The sequence below is a fragment of the Hirundo rustica genome, chromosome 2 (assembly GCF_015227805.2).
Source record: "Hirundo rustica isolate bHirRus1 chromosome 2, bHirRus1.pri.v3, whole genome shotgun sequence".
Classification (NCBI taxonomy): domain Eukaryota; kingdom Metazoa; phylum Chordata; class Aves; order Passeriformes; family Hirundinidae; genus Hirundo; species Hirundo rustica.
Window position 1 is genome coordinate 22,213,776 of NC_053451.1, and position 17,732 is coordinate 22,231,507.

The 17,732-nt window shown below is 39.3% G+C and overlaps 1 protein-coding gene across 2 annotated transcripts in view; it reads right to left on the reverse strand.

The window, feature by feature from the left end:
• NME7 (NME/NM23 family member 7) overlaps positions 1-17,732 on the reverse strand; it is an 87,821-nt gene that overhangs the window by 42,092 nt on the left and 27,997 nt on the right. For both annotated transcript variants that reach the window (XM_040091196.2, XM_040091205.2), the window contains exons 5-7: positions 15,043-15,093; positions 12,477-12,684; positions 9,099-9,204 (exon numbers count right to left, since the gene is read on the reverse strand). In XM_040091196.2, coding sequence (XP_039947130.1) covers positions 9,099-9,204; positions 12,477-12,684; positions 15,043-15,093 — 365 coding nt within the window. The remainder of the gene's footprint in view (positions 1-9,098; positions 9,205-12,476; positions 12,685-15,042; positions 15,094-17,732) is intronic.

Below are 17,732 nucleotides of genomic sequence, written 5' to 3' on the forward strand. Positions count from 1 at the left end.
AATTTCAGCAGCTTTCAACAATTCTTTTCAACTTTAAAATCCAAATCTGTAGTGGAAAAACAACTTTCTAAGGACCCTTCAACAAGGGTCAGTGGATATTTAAAATGTGATTACAGTAAGAACCCAAATCAAAGCTGCAGATTAGGAACCAGTTATGATGAATTTTCAGTCACAAAGCACAAAAGAATCCCAAGCATTACTAAGTACAATTGAGGGAATTTAACACTAATGCAAGTCAAAAGAGCGAAAGAAAGGGAGCACAGGCACACATTTTATGTCTGCTGGGCAGCATTATGTTACTACATACCTAGCACAGGACAGAATAATTTTCCAATACAGACAGAAATAATGTTCCAATATATTTTAATCACGTAAAACGATAAAGTATCAAGACTTCCTCAGTTACATTAATATTATACGACTTGTTGCTTTACAACATACAGTACTTGAAATTTGTCGTTCTTTAAGAGACAGAAAGTAGCAGGGAAGACATTAGATTGAAAAAGGTTACAACCGTTTGTAGAATTAGACATTTGGATAAAATAAAACAGATTAATGAAAGTCACTTTTAACCTAATAGCACTTTAACCAATGAGCCATAGCAGCTGTGCTACTGGGACCTTCCAGTCCCAGGGCACTACAAACCACCAGCCCCAGGAGTAGGAATGCTATATGCTCTTCCCTTTCTTCTTGGCCTGTTTCCTAATTTAACCATTCCTCTGTTAAAAGCTCATTAGGCAAGACAGCAGACTGCTTTCAAAGCAAGGTAAGAACTAGATTCCTCATCTCAGCCTCCATATGTCATTTTTTTAAATCCTTCCAATAATTAAAAATAATTCCTCTTAAACAACAGGGTTTTTTTTGACAGGAATACAAAAACTGCCATGACTGATCAGATTGATGTTCCACCTCATCCAGTAACATATTTCTAAAAGTAACCTGTACTGGGTGCTTAACATATCACTAACTATAAGTAGCAACTTCATTTCATGTCTTTTTCTGACATTTTGAAATGCAATCTTACTTCACAGTACAATGAAATAATCCGATTCTTTAATGCCAAGAGGTAAGGTCCTATTTCAAAACTCCACAGAATCTCATTCAGATCTGACTCCAAGCAAAGTCCTCTTTGAACTCTAGAAGATGGAAAAGTGGGATTTAGAGCCGGGCACTCCTGCAATGTACTTCAGTTGAAGTTCTTGCTAATCTTTGAGACAACATTGAAAAACACTGGGCAGTAAGTAAATGACAGATGTCTTTCTCAAAAAGTGCACTTCTTCCTATCAGTTGGTCAATCAATACCCTGAAGAAAAAGGTTTCTCCCCCTTCTTCTTCTTTTTCTACTTACAAATAACACAGCTCTAGGCACTTTTACTATGAAGCATAAATACACCAATTTTTGAGTGCTCAAAAGTTTGGTCACAGTGATAATCCAGAGTTATTGGTCTCCCAGCCCCACTGTGTACCGGATGAAAAAGGATATGCCACCTGTGCTCTAGCACACCAAGGGAATGACAGAGCGTCTCCTGAGTGACACTCTGGCCCAGCAAAGGAGAGGAGGACCTCAAAAACCACCCAGGCTAGCAACGAGGAAGGAAAGAAAAGACCAGTGGGTACAGATAGGAGGGAGAGCAGCATGTGAGGAAATGATGAGAGAATATTGTTCATAGCCATGAAGTCCAGGATTTTCCATTATTCCTCATTTCTGTTTAGGTACTGCATTAAAGGAGAACATCGAGAAGTTTGAAGGGCAGCTTTACAGACATTTATGGAGAACTTTGTCAACACTGCAGCACTGGCGAAAACCTTTACAAAAAATATTAATTTGAAAATACTAAAAGTTAAAGGAGTGAAGATAAGAGATATCACCATGGCCTTACTGGAAAACACAAGTCAGGATAGTGCTATGACAAGAGAAATCATGCATGCAGATAGTAAATCTCAGGGGGCCTTGAGAGCAAAATGACCGAGTGTGTGACGTGGCTGAAAACAGGAACTGACAGCTTCAAAGGGGGTGAAAGGTTCAAAGACTTAATTCCAGCTGCAACTTTCTGAACTGCTATGAACAAGGCAAGACCACACATGTGAGTGTCAGACAAGGCATTATAAGATAGAGAATGATGAAAATCCATAGGGAAAAAACGTATTCTGGGAATTCTTGCATGGGAACAGATGGGAAGAGTCATAGATAGCATTTGGACACAAAAGCCCATAGAGAAATTCAAGGCAAAGATCACAGCCAGACTGCACAAAGCATCCAGCAATTTGGCTGGGCAGTGTGAGCCATTGGCGAAGAGAATCTGAAGAAGAAAGCAATATTATGAAGAAAGGTCAATATCTGTGCAACAGTTATGCTGAACTCAAACTGACGGTTGGGTATCTACAAAAAAACCCCAAACCCAGAAAAGCTTAGTTTTCTGTCTTTCTTTGTTCTTGTGTTAAGAGAAAGTTTAAAAAATAAATATCCAGTTTCATTTGCTCTTTCTTTCAATATGTTCATTACTTTGTACTCTTTTAGCACATCCACTCAGATTTTATTTTTCTTTCAACTTAAGAAGATTATGGTCAATCATTCTGGCTAGTAGAATGTTTCTATGGCTATAATAAGTTTCATTTACTTTTGCTTATTTCTTAAGTGTGAACAAAACTAAATACAATATTTTAGCTGAGGCTGTACCACTGGATTATACGAAGGCATTCAGTATTGTATTTCAAACCATTCACAAGCTTAGTAATATTTCTTTCCTTTTTTTCTGGTTATCCCTGCTGAATAGTGTGCATGGGACTTCTCATGAATGGTTACAGCTACACAGAGGAAGTGGTTAAAATTATTCCTTGGAATGTGTATTAGCCCACAATTATAAACAATAACTTTACCATTTCACTGTCAATTAAATTAATTTTGGAGGTTAAAATCTTCATGAGATCCCCTACAATCTGGAAGGTTCACCAACTCACTGTCCTAGAACAAGATTAAACACTCTGTAAGCTCTGTAATTTATTTTCAACTTGACAAAAGACTATCACACATTCCTACATTTTTTGCCTTGTCTATTTTCAGATCCAGTTGCCTTTCTCCTTACACTCTGATTTGAAAAGGGCACTCAAAGAAGAGGCTTCAATACACTTACCTTTTTCTCCAAGGTACAGTGAGTTAGATTAGGCATGGCCACATTTTTTTTCATTTTTCTAAAATGTTCTCAAAAATTTCTGGCAACTTCAGGTTCTGTTACATCATCAAATATCAGGCCAGTGATACACTACAAAGCTTTTCTTAATGATTACATTAAATCTCCTTTCATCTAAATTAGTAAATATGCTCATATTTTGTAAATGTACTTGTAGAAAGCTGTATATTCCTGTCCTACCCATCTTGGGTTAAATAAATTAAAGCCATCAAGTTTTCATTGGCTAAATCTCTTGTTCTTTTTGCTCTCTTTTTCTGTCATTTTTGAAACAGAATGCCCAGAAACTGGACATGATACTTATATATTTTTCATACTTTAGATAGATGTCACTTCCCCACTAGCCATTGAAATCCAGAATCAGTCTAAGCCGATAAGGCAGAAATAAAAAAGAAACACTGTGGGCTTGGTTTCAAAACCAAACATTCCAGGCAAGGAATATCCATCATTACAACTACAGCAAAGAATTAAAAACACAGATGGAAGCATAAGGATGACTGATCTCATGAAAGCTAATTTTTTTTTTATTCTAACAAAATGGTGATGAAGTGGCAAAGTAGGTTGTTTTCATTTTAATCACTTTTTCCTAGCTTCTCTAAAGAGAAAAAAACCCAACCAACTAAAAAAACCCCAGCACCACTAGACACCATCAAATGGCTCAACAGCCTAAATATTATATACATATATATATATATATATACACACAAAGAAAACATAAGAAACAAACTGCATTTCATTTGACATAAGTATGTCCTCTCCCTGGGCAAATCTGTCTGCAAAAGAATGCCTGCAGCTGAAAGCATGGTGTTGTACTAGCTGGCCCTCACATGACTGCAGCACTGAGATTGCCATATTGCAGGTGGGAATCCCCTGAGGTCACATCTCAAACCATCCACTCTGAAGTATCTGCAAAGATTTGTGTTCATTCCACAATTATGGTTTGTTTTTATTTTGGTTTTTTTTTTTTTCACTTACAGATTCTATCTGCAAATAATTCCTTCCAGACTTCAAACTCTTAAGTGCGTGAAGGCTAGCACTGATGCCCCCTGGCACTGCACTCAGTCTTGTAGACAAAATCCATGGAAAGGTTCTGCTTACAGTGAGGTAAACTGCACAACATTTGCACTTCACCTTTCTATTATCTGCACACTTATCACAGACAGAAGATGTACTGTCAGATTACTTATGAGAAAACTGCACTCCTCACTTTTTCTCAAGCCAGTTTTCTGAAAACCCTGTTCTAATTCAAGGTCTCCTGAAAAGAAAAATATTCAATCACTCAAACTTATGCCTAAAAGGGTAAAAAAAGGAAACAATTCCCAGAGTGAATACAAATTGTCCTGAGAAAAAAACAATGAAAACTTGAGAAAAAACTATGAAATAAGTTGTGCTGAGAGTGATAGTAGATTTGTATCTCTACTATACCACCTCTTTTTCTTTTCCAGCTCATTCAATTTGCTAACCACACACATGTAAGTATACTCAGCATTATACAGAGGTGAACTGGACATTTTCATAGTGACACCTTCTCTCTTTCAAAGAGCAGCAAGTGTATTGTGTGTCAGGACAGTTCTTCAGTTGTCTGCAGTCAGATAATCCACTGCAATGTTGGATTCCCATGCTCTACAGTCTTCTCCTCACTCTCTCTTATACAGTAAATTCACTTGAGATTCTACATTAAGTAAACCTTGTTTCTGTACCTGCCTGAGACTGAACTACCATCCTTGGTATTCTTTTTGTCACATTCAGGTTTGTCTCTGGAGCTACAAACTACGCTCTCAATTGGAATTTTTCTGTCTTTGCATAAAGAAGGAAATATGATTCTTATGATTTCCTGTCGTGCAACGTTTTGTTAATCAATGTAAAGTTCTACAACTTTCTAAAGTTGTCCACTAGCTAGTAAGTTAATATAGAAGAGCTCTGTAAGTTTTATCATCCACTCTGAACAGGTCTAAAACCATGTTTCCACACAGTATCTTTCCCACTTGGCAAGAAGGTATTCCTGCTCCTTTTATTATCCATGAGATTTAAATTTTCTTTAGTTGAAGAATACTGTGGAAGACAGCACTGTATATTTTTTAATTAAGAGGAAAAAGTATTTAACTTACCAGAAATGTTAGAACAAAATCTCAAGCTTAACACATACAAGTAGAGCAAACCTGTCTGAGTAGTTAGTCTCATGCCTAGGTCCTCTCAAAATCATAGAGGCTTCCTTGCCTCTAGGCAGACTTTTCAGTTTGCATATTACACACTTCTGACCTCAGCCTTTACAGCCTGGTCATCTCTATTTTAAAAATTTTCCCCTGCTAATTTTTCCAAGGATGAAGCTGAAGGCCACATCAAAGAAACTTTAAACCAGTCATGAAATATTGAAGTCTACTTCCTACCACAAACATGACTAAACTGTTACACATAAAAATATTAAAAGTTAATCCCACCCAGTGATCTATAGGTTGCTATTTCTGCTTACAAAACCATCAACTAAGGGCATTAAACTGATGTTTATCCACTCTGGTAAATCTACAAGTTTGGCTTCTGAGCACTAGTGCTAATACGTCCAGATCTACTAACATGAGGGGAATTACAAGCAGAGAATGTCTAATGATTGCAACTATGATCTTTTATCTCAAGCATCAGAAGCACAAGCAGAAGGATTACAGAACTCAGACCCACACTAAAAATCTCAGATTATTAAACAACCATACAATCCTAGAGCTGTGCTCAATAGTCACCATCCTCCTTGACTGAAAACTGGTCTCAGGAGATGAGGAGAAAACCGAGAGACTCTGAGAAGTGTAGCGGATTCTAGAGGGGATAAACCACATCATGTCTCCCTGATGCAACCCTGGTTAGAACAAATTTGCCTGGACTAGCATCAGGTTGCTTTTGCATTCTTCTAGCTCTCAGTGAAGAGGAACTGGACTATTCTCGTAAAGCCTCTTCAGAGCCAAAAAGCTCTCCACCTCCACTGGGAGGAGGCACCGGTGAGCTAAAGCTGTCTAGTCCAGAGCTCTGGGCTACACTGCCTTCCATGGCCTACCCATTTCTGATCCTCCACAGAAGATATGCTGACACCAGACTGACAAAATAGCTATGGCCTTACCTCTTCAAGAGACGTGCACGGCACACATTCCTAGAGGGCCAGCGATGCCATCACTCCAGCATTACCAGCACTCTTGACAGCTGAGGTTAAACTTCACCTTAGTCCCCAACACCCTTTATCAGGCTCAGGGTTCCCCTGCAGCCTGGCAGACATGCTGACACTCCTGCTTACAGGAATTCTCAGGTGCCTGGGCACTGCACCAGGTCCTGCTGTGCTTGGCTAGCTAGGACCAGATGCTTCTGCATGTCCATCAGGAGAGAGGAAGCAAAGCCAGAGATAAAACCAACACTGATTTTCCTCTATTTTATCACTGGATAAGAACCAGCTATGGCAATCAAAGTCATTTCAAGAGAGTATTCTGCCCAAGAATTAACCAGCATAAACTAGAGATTACATCCAGCCTTCTGTAAGCAAGTTAAGCTCACTGAGAAGCACCCTAGTTTACAGCTGCTATTAAAGCAAATTATCCTCCAGGACAGAAAACCAGGAAGATTTTTCCTTCTAAGAATCAGACTCTGGAGGAAAAAGAAACTCTAGGGAGAAGGACCAAAAAGAAAAATTCAAATAATTAATTCAGTCAAATATCTCTATAGAAATAAAGACTAAATCTCCATATAAACTCAAGTACGTAAATGAAACTTCATGTAATTGTAAATAAGCAATGAGCAGCTTATATTCATGGTAATTAGATAGCCAAGTTCAAAGCCTCAGCAGTGCATAGGAAATTGCAAAAAGGTTTATTTTTAGATACTCAATACTGAAAATTTGTGGAGCACAAATCAAAACTCCAATGCAAAAGAGGCTCTGCTGCTTTGACCCACATGATTTTCTCTCCATGCCTCTGGCTTTGCCAAACTACCTTTTCCCACTGAAGGCCAGCCAGGATTTCATTTCCTCTCCAGCTGCTGTGCTTCCATGTACCTGATTGTGTGGGCAGCTTTCGCTTTACTTATTAAACTGTCCTCATCTTAACCCAGGAGTTTGCTCACTTTTACTCCTCTGATTCTCTCCCTGATTCCAGAGAAGCGAGCGAGTGGTTGCAGGGGGTTTGGTTGCCAGCCGCCGTTTAACCACAACAAAGTGTTAGAACAGTTTGCTGACTTAGAAAAGTCATTCTGTTGGGGTAGTAATCACAGCTGCATGGAGGGAGAACGCTCACAAAAGGTACACTTTTTGTCATTCAAATTTTAGTTTCTTTTTTGGCAGCTGTCCTCTGATTTTCCAGCCCTCTGTAGTGTGAGAAAAAGGACTATATAGGGGACATTAAGACCTCAGGCTCTGTAAGATGCCAGGACTACATAGGGGACGTTAAGACCAGCACTCACACTGCAAAGCTGGATGTGCACATGCATTTTTTGCTTACCTACATCCATACCTCCTCTTCTCACCACCCTCACCCTCCTAAAAGCACCCACACTCCCAGAGGGATATGCAAATAGGGTCACAATTTGTCTTCTGGCAACTCAGAAAAAATCAGAGAAATTCAAGTAAAAAAAAGGAACAGACAGGACACTATGAAATCTACAGAGATGAGTAAGATTAAAAATAGGAAGAGAAAACCTGAGCTCACTAAGATAAGAGTCTGAAACTCTATATGTAATAGAAATTTTATCTTAAGTCTAAAAAAAACAGTCCAAGACATCCCCTTTGCTATTTTTACATTCAAATGAGGGACCCTAACAATCCTGCCACAGAAAAATTTCTCCTCTGCAAACATGTAGCTAGGTAAAATCATAGTCCCAGCTGCTGCCCATATTTCTGTAAAAGGAACATCGCTGTGTCTTTGCTGCATGGCAGACTTATCAGTAGCAGATACCATGCAAGGTCTGGAAGGGATAACAGGCACATTATCAGTAGCAACCACGAAACTCCTTCTCGTGAAAGCCTCTTTTTTTATTTCAGCAAGCTCTCCAGACATCCCACTTGAGGTGTGAAAGGCCTGGAAACTGCTCCAGCCACTTCTGCTGTTTCCATTTAAGCTATCTACAAAGAAGTGATTAAAATGTTGCAGTGTGGTCTGTATCTTACTAAGAAAAAACCCTATGCTCTCACATGGTGATATTTATTCTGCATTCAAAAATACTGTTTCAGTGCCCAAGTCAAAATATTTTACTGCACTCACTGCTCCTACACATGCTCCTGGATCTAAGTACAGGACACACAGGCGAGGTTATTTTTGCACGGTAACAGTACAGCATTAAACATTTCCAATACTCATATGGCAAACTCCCAGGGCATTCTCCAGCACAGAAAGCATCAAAGAATCTACCAAATGCTTTAGGTCTTTGGCTCACTTTCATAAACAAGCCTTTCCTACTTTCCATCCCCACTGCATTCAGCAGAACAAGATTCCTAACAGCACAGATCTGCCTTTGTGAGTCATTTTAATCTGATGCGCTACTGCCTGAGTGGAGGGCCCTGGCTCATGGCCAGGTGTCCTGCTTTCACTCTGTTGGGAGGATGCTAACCTCCAGCAGGTGACTGTGCTGGGCAGACAGGAGCAAGAACATGGGAAGCCATCAGATACATCAAACCTCATATAAGTTTCAACCCTTCTCTTTTTCATCTCTCCCTTCTTACCCTGAAGTGAACAAGTATCTGCATGGAAAGCACACAACCCACTCACTCTTCATGGACATGAACTGCAGAAATACTAAATGTGCATGGAAGACAATGTATCTGCAAGCTTTGCATGTACTGTAATACACCCTGTGTTCACACAGCCTCATTCTCTCAAAAGGAGGGCACAGGAATCATCATGGATACAATGGACACACACTGCTTTCTCCTCTGCTATCTGCATTGCTTACCTTCATTAACAGCATGAGGCTTAATAATGCAACAAGTACAGTTTGTGAATTTTGCACTGCTGACTGGTCCACGACCTCCACTGGAGGGAAAGAACAACTCCAGCTCCTGAAAACAATTGTAATTAAACACATTTTAGATTGATCTAGCTGCACACATCAGCTTTTACCATGAGTAACAACATCTGAAGTACCCATAATCAGAGAAGATAAACCTTCTGTGCAGATTGTTTTCTTTCTACAAATACTTCTTCCCTAAAGTATTATCTCACATGTAAGTTTTCCTCTCTGGCACCATTGCTAAAATCATAAAACCAGGATTGGAGTATTTCTTGCAACGTTTTCCTTCTCAGTTCTGCAATGCAGTATGTTCACACTCGGAGCATTCAAAATGCTGATGCAACAATCATTTGGTAGAGGTGTTCCCAGTTCTACCAATGCTCTCTCTTCTCTCAACATCTTTCCAAACCCAAATCCCTTATACACATATTTTATGTTTCCTTTTTTTCAAATCATCTTTTCCACTATATAAGCAAAGATACAACTACTATCCATTTTCTTTCCATATACAAAACTGATCTCCTTCCAAATTGTTTACATTTTTTTCCTTTTGTCTTAAACAATTAAACTTTGTCTAAAATTGCTGAGTCATTTCTCATGCTTTATTTGCCCTACAATTTTTTTAAAAGTCTTACTGAATTGAAGCTGATGAACTCAATTACTCAAAGGAACCTTTTTGCCTTCAATCTCTTTCTTCCCGCCACCACTATTTAGGCATCAGATACCTTGAGTCTTAGACCATACTGGGGTGAACTTGGAAGTCAGGTTTCTTTCTTTGGTGATATTTTTTCACTGTTCACTGCCAGCTTCACACTTTTTCCATACCATTTATTCACATATGTTACACAATCTGCCAATTAAAAAAGTGTGCAAAACACAGGTTCCATTTCATACCTATTGGTCAAATTCAACGAGAGAATCTATAAATTTCTATTTAAGAGAAAAATTACATCCAAGAAATACTACCAACCAAATGTATTTGATTTTTTCCTGTGTAACAGTAGCAGTGCTAAAGGCCATTTCCTGGAATTGTCTCCCTTCATTTACTAGCTCAGCTTAAATGGAATAGACTCAAATTTAGCTCATGACACTTCAATAATTTCTGTAAATCTTTCCTTAAGAATTACACAATTCAAACTTGTCCTGGCGTGGATCTTGGACAATGGATCCCGGACAATGGATCTTTCAACAGAAGGAAAAAGGGCCTTTGTTTTTCTGCTGGCAAACAATCCACATTTTAAGTGGGCACACCTGAGACAACAGGGTTCATTCCTTACATCCTTCTACTGATAAAATGCTGCATGATTCAAGGAACTTATCCAACTCTGTTAATTACTATTTACTCTAAGAGAAGCAGCCAGAAAAACGCAGTAAAATGTGTATAATATTTAACACTTAGTTTTATCCTTTAAAATTCATAAAAGGAAACGAACTCAATAATGCCGAAGGACTGGCATAATGAAAAGTCACACTATAATCTTGTGGAGCCTTAAGAAAAAATAATTGTTTTCCTGACCCTTTATTCCTGATCTAAAGAAATTACAAAATTTGGCCTGTAGAGAGACAGCAGCTTAGAGTGTATCAGAGACATACTTTCACTTGTCATTTAGCCATCAAAAGAACAATGCAGCTTTCCACTCTAAGTGTTCAGCTTCCAATGTGTTCATTAAATGTGGTTGAGACTTCAGTTTTCTGTCAGGAGAGTTCATTTAGGTCCCTTTATCTTATATTTCTTTCTTTCCAGCAAATCTTCTGCAGGCACAGCCAACTGGTTTCCATAGCAACAGCTATACAGCCATATAATACTAGGCCTACTAAATTAATAAAGGCGCAGGGGCACTAAATCCCAAATTTTGCTTGATTTATTAAAGATAGGTATCAGTGACACCACAAAGAGGCACACACCTACAGCATCATAAAAATGTTGCAGATGAGCAGGGCTTTCAGACAGCATTTCAAAAATAATGAAATGCAACGAGAACAACAAACTAAAACCTAAGCACACACTTATGCTTCTAACCAAGAATTTATGCTAATACTCTTTCCTACACTCTCAGTTCAGAAGCTGGCACAGTTGTCATGGTAGTACACAGGAAAAAAGAGAAACTTCCACCCTTATACTTGAAGACATCTAACTACTTAACCAGAACTCCAAAGACTTTGCTGACTATAAGTCTCCATCAGAAAAGATCACTTTTATTCCTGACTCTGAGTCTGTAACACGTTCATCCAGTCGGCCAGCAGAAAAACTATTTCATGTCTGACATCTGATTTCATGCCAAAACCCTAGGCGCAGCGAGAGGGTCCAGCAGCTCAGGCCCAGTGCAGAGCAGCAAGGTGAGTGCTTGGCCAGCAGAAAACAATCTGTGCTTTGCAGTCAGCCTGCTGTACCTCACAGCCCAACAGCACGGCAAGGGGAGGCTGCCCAACTCTGCCCTCACCACCAGGGTATGACCTCTGGGCACAACTTCTAGCACGCACTACTTGGCACCTTATTAGGTACTCTGAGGCAGGTCTCTCTCCAGCTGTGCTACTGCAGTTGGTCCAATTCAAACAGAGGGAAGACTAGAATCGAGGGAGCAATAACTGGTATCTCTCTTTCCCCAGCTAAAGTGGTCTACAGCTGAGACACTACAGCGACACATCAATCAACCATGAGATAAACTTTATTCTTGCCATCATTTATTAGCATATCTATCCCACAACAGTGCACACAAAAGTCACTTTAATTCCACAGAAATGGTAATATCTATTACCCAGTCCCAGGGCATTTTCTTAGCGTTGAGAAAAGAAACACTGCAAACAGAGCAAAACAGAACCAAACTCCTCAAAGCCATGTCCACTGTGTTACCCCTCAAAGCACAAAGCACTACAAAGCAGCTTTTAAAATTTTTCATTCTGAACAATAACAGCAAAGTAGGCTGCAAGCACAGCATTCGTGAGAACTGTGAAGGAGAACAGGTATGCAAAATACAAGAGGGCACAAAAGGATTTAATTGTTTAATCCCTTTCTTTTTACGACCAACATTGGTAGACTCTAGGTAGATTACATGACTCATGCAATTAACTCACTGTTTGTGATGTACAGGAGACATTAAAAATGACTAGGCATGCTCTCCTGATCAAAGCACCCAAGATTCACTTCTGTGATAAACAAGATTTCTGTTTTCAGGCAGTTTATTTTTCCATGCTAAAAAGGAGCCATAAAGAATATGTAAACCAGTTCTGAACTCAAGTGTGGAAACAAAATGAGAAATTCCTAATCTGGTTGTTATCAGATAAAAGTTAAAAAAAAACTCAGTCAAGGAGTCAAAAACTTACTTTAGCAGCTGAAGCAACTGAATCTGGGCCATGAGCTGCATCTCTGAGGCCATAATGTCCAAAGCTCTCTGAGATGCTGTCCAGTGTATCACTCTCAGTCGTTGTAGGGTTTGCTGGCCCCACTATTGCTCTCCATTTACTCACTGCATCATCTCCTAAGAGCTCCATAGCAAGGATGGGGCCACTCATTATAAGCTGGAGAAGCTCACTGCAAAATGGAAACAGCACATGGTGATCCATGCTACAAATTAAAACCAACAAAAACATGATCCAGTGGAGATGCTCAGAAATCAACTTGGCAAGACCTTGAGCAACCTGATCCAACTTTGAAGTTGACTCTATTTTGAGGAAGAGGTTAGATTAGGTCATGCGCAGACACTCCCTTATTATGGTTGTAGAAAAAACACATGTAGATACCCCAAACTCACTCAAGCTACTCTGTAGTCTTAGATTTCAAAAGAATTTTTAAAGGATCAGTACAGGTGTCCTGGTCAGACAGGAAATGATTCCTAAGCTCTCCTCCTCCGCACAGCAGCATTTCAAGGCTCTCATACATGACCTGGATGTGTACCCACTGACAGAACGTCAGCACTGCTTTCAAGCTGAATTCTCCACTGCCCCACAGATCTCTCCCACAGATTTTGCCCAGCCAAAGGCCAAAGTGGGATAGAAGAGAAAGAGTTGACAAGTTTGCATGGGATAAAGGACTTACTCATAAAGTGAATTATTGCATCTTGGCATAACTCAAGTGATTTTAATGGGATGAATCCAAGTAAGAAGAGGTTGTCAGGAGCAGCCTGCCTCCTGTCCTGACCACCTCACAGTTGAAAACAGCCACCCAAAATTGGTAACCCAAAAATTTCATTTAAAAACTAAACAAAATACCATAACTATAATTCAGTATCTCCACAAAACATGCATTCCAATATGCCTGTTTTCTCACTGCTTAGTCTGGACAGAACCAACAAAGGACAATATTGACTGGGTTTTGTACTATTTTGTTTAAAAGAAAAGCTTTACACAATTATAATTGTGGATGTGCATGCTTCTCCAACTGCCTTTTTCCTAATGATCACTGGTCAAGAAGAAAAGAGAAATTCCAGTAGTTTTTTGGAAAAAAAAAAAATAAAACTATGAAAAGCTGCACAAAGAAACAACACAATAAAAAGCTATTGGAAGTCAGGTTCTGTTGGTCAGAGTCTGCTTGTTTAGGACAGTTAAACAGTACACATACGTAGATCCAAGAAAATAGCAATTTCTACAACACTATTTACTCTGCAGACTAATCCTTGAACATTTTTTTTAAAAATTTTTCAATATGAAAACCATTCTTTTCCAAACAATATAATTGTTATCTTTCCTTACTATTCACTAGACTTACATTGACTAGTGAACTCGCAAACTAAATCTGAATTTAAAGACAAGATACGACACCAAATAAAAACTAGTTGTAGATTTCACACTTTACTGCCCTGAACTTCCTTGTTTCTATTTGATTAGGAATGCTCTAGAGCTATTTATTTCTAATTTAGAGAAAAATCCTGTACAGAAGATGTAGCCAATAGGACTGTAGGATGGGAGAGGCACATCACAGCGGACAAAGGCTACAGTTCCTCAGACAATTACCATTAGTATAGATAGACATCTGTGAAATAACACTGCAGGCAAAATTCTTGATTATTTATCAACATATTCAAGCAGGCTTACTCAGCAAAGAAAATGCAATTCCAAATCATCCATTCTCTGACCTCTCATGGTCAGACATAGCCTGGGGCCATGTCTCTCTGAAGGGCTGGAGGACCCACAAAAATCAGCTGCTGTTGCCAGAGGGCAGCTGGCAATGCTAATTCTCAAGCACTTCATGACAGTACTGAAACCAGGTTTTTCAACCACATCACTGCAAACCCGGGCACCAACATGGCTGAAAAACACAAGGCACTTTCTTCCTAAAAGAGGCAGAATGCCCAGTGGAGAGGGAGGAAAAGAAAGGCACTTTGCTGGCACTTTCAGGGAAAGTTTCTGCTTGCAGGTAAAGTAGAAACGACTCAGTCTCTGGGTCATAAGCATCCATTGGGTGAGTTATGGAAAGACTACAGTTTCTCACGTTAGGTGGAGCAGTCTAGCATCATGGAAGTTTGACATTTGTCCAAGGCTAGCAGTACAGTAAAAACTGTCCCATGCACTATCCTTTCAGTTATTTATGATTTAAGGTACTTGTTACCAAATCAAGTCTTACAACTAAGTGTTCCTCCTAATTCTCATTATCTGCAAGCTCCACCCTGATCCTGAAGATATCCCTTCTCTTGGCTTTGATGTTTTGGCCTGTTAGGAGCATTTTCACTTCTGAGGGACAAAAGACATTCCCCTGATACCACTGGGTTGTAAAAAGTGTGAGTTAAAACCTTGAATAGCTGCAATAAGGATCTCTCCCTGGAGGAAAAAAAGGTGCATGCTTTGCAAAGGGCTCCACTCAATTAATACAAGCTCTGATTTTCCCCTGGTCCTGTGGTATCAAATATGGTAAATTAATTTCGTGCATTCAATAAACTGAAATTGATATACCTACTGATAATAAGGTTTTGCTCGATGATCAGCATAGAAATCAGCTGCTTCTTTTCTGGGAAAGTAAAAAGACACAGATATAGCTATATATATATATACACATATATATACACACACACACACAGAGATATATATATAACCTCCCCCCACCCCCCCCCCAAAACCACAATTATCATTCATTCAAATATCATTAATAAACATGTTTCTACAGTCAATGTATTCCTAAGCTGGACAACTTGTTGGATGTTCATGTCCAATAACAGAAACATTTGTATTTCTGTCATATTTTGTGTGGCTATCAGTATAGCTGACAACTCCTTATTCTCCCGCTCTGAGAAGTAATTACTAAAGCCCATTTCAGGGTCACTGATGGTCCCCACATTCTCAGGCTGAGAAACAAATGCAGCAGAGTCACCTTCTTGCCAAGCCATTTGCTGTTATGTTGCTTTCATCATTCATCAGTTTGAGTGGGGATATTGATTAATGAAGTTTGGTTTTAAAGCATAAACACAGAATTTATCTGCTCCACTGGAACACTTCTTTATCAAGGCTAGTGTTTGATTAAAGTGGTGCATAACAAAATACTGCATACTTGGTTTCCATTCAGTGTCCTCAAATCTTACAAGTTGCATAGGCAGCACAATGCCCTCCATATTAAAACTGGATTTCTCCCACACTCTCACACTTCAAAACTCCATTTGGTCTTGCACATCTCCTCAGGAAACCCAGCAGTGACTACATACTGCTTTCTTCCAAAGCAATGGGGTTTCTGCAGTGAGGGGCCTCCTTACACTGCCAGGCAAACAAAGGCTACCAGGCATAGCCAGTGTGTGTGCAGCACAGCTCTTACTCAGCCTTTCCCCAGGGGCTGGAAGCAAAACAATGTCCTTTTCAGACATTTCAGCCCTTCCCAAGCTCTGCATCGCCACAGACACGCTCCTACCAGCACTGGGCTCAGCTACCCAACTACACAGGTTTTGGGGACCACCACAGTGCAGAGCTACCATCCATCCATTGATGGACACACCATCCTGCACCCCACCAGCCCCTGCCACCAGCCACCCTACTCTCTTCCCTGGCTTTTTCCCTAGCTGCTTCTCACATTTCACTCTTGCTTACTGAACTGCTTTTTCTGCATGGCAACAGCTAGAAAAATCCATGGAGTTTTTCAGCTCTAAATCTGCTATTTTGCAGCTTCAGAATTTCTGTTGAGAAGACAGGCTCTGTATTAGCTTGCTCCAAATCCTGGTGTGTGCCACTTTTTGAAGCTGGAATTTGTAGAGGACAAGCTCTTCAAGAGGATTGACAGGTAAAAGAAAGCAATATTGCTGACCTCTACTCTGGATACAAAGTTCATAATCAAAGCAGCGCTGTAGGGTGACTAAGAGATTCCAACTTGGAAGCTGTTTTTACCTGCATCACAGTCTTCTGAATTTTTCTGGTCTTCATGAGTTTGCACATTTTGAGCAGCTCTCTTTACTGACAGAAATTGCCTGCATATTTTTCAAATAACAGATTCCAAGTATGAACAAAGGCATAGTTCTAGTTCTGAAATGGAACTTTTGATGCCTCTCTCCCATTTGCAGTCCAGACTTAAACCAAATATTGCCAGAGGAAAGAAATAACACCAAGAAGAACCTAACAACAACATAATTTTCTTAACATTTATCAGTGTTTGAACAGTCACGTATTTCTCCAGCTTTTTTATCAAAATGACCTGAATAATTCCCGGTTTGCTGCTTTTAGTTCAGCATAAGTATGAGCCATTCAAGATCCAAAATCCAACATATTTTTATTAACCATACAGCAAATTTGCTTCCCTTCCATTTCAAACTAAGAAGCATGATATAAAAATTATGCTAGACACAGGAACTCTTGCAATCTCACGCTTCAAGCCTACACTCTGCAAAACGTTTGCCTACAATTCCTTATTTCACCAGAAAATCCTCTTCTGATATTAATTCACCAAATAATTTTGGAAAGCAAATATGAAAAGGATATGTGAAGAGATTAAGTATTACCATTTCTGACTTCATAGAAGGATTTGAGAGGTCTGTTTCTGAAACAAACTGAGCACTACTACTTGTTAACAATTCCCACTGAAATAAATACCGAAGCGTAGTTGTGTTGTATAACTTAGTTCCCTTTTAATTTCATTATTAGTTCTCTGTTTTCAAATAATGGAAAACAGTGTTCACCTATGTATAACAGGCTGAATTGACACAGGATTAAAGGAAGAGACTGAAGAAGCAAGCTCCTGCCCACACTTTTGTATCTTGGCTGCAGCTTTTACAGAAAGCATGAATCTACTTAACAGTGATTGACAGACAAATGTTGTTAATAATTCCTTTAAAGAAAGCAGTAGATGATGACCTGAAAAAGCAAGCCTGCAGAAATCTAAGGGTAGAAGACTTTGGCAAAGCCATAGTTCTATCATTTTAAAATGGCACAGTCCCAAGAAACAGAGTAGATAGTATGCAAAGAAACCACAAAACACTCAAGACACTATTTAAATGCATTCAGTATCACAGCCAAGTCCTGTGCTTATTAACAATTACTTTCAATTATACAAGACATCCAGAAATTTTTATATTGCAGTAGGCAGTAAAAGTTCAAGTCTCCATTTCTTCCCTTCAGTCTGAGTCAACTCTAAAGCACATGACTTGGCTCAAAGAGTTTGACTTCTCAGACAGA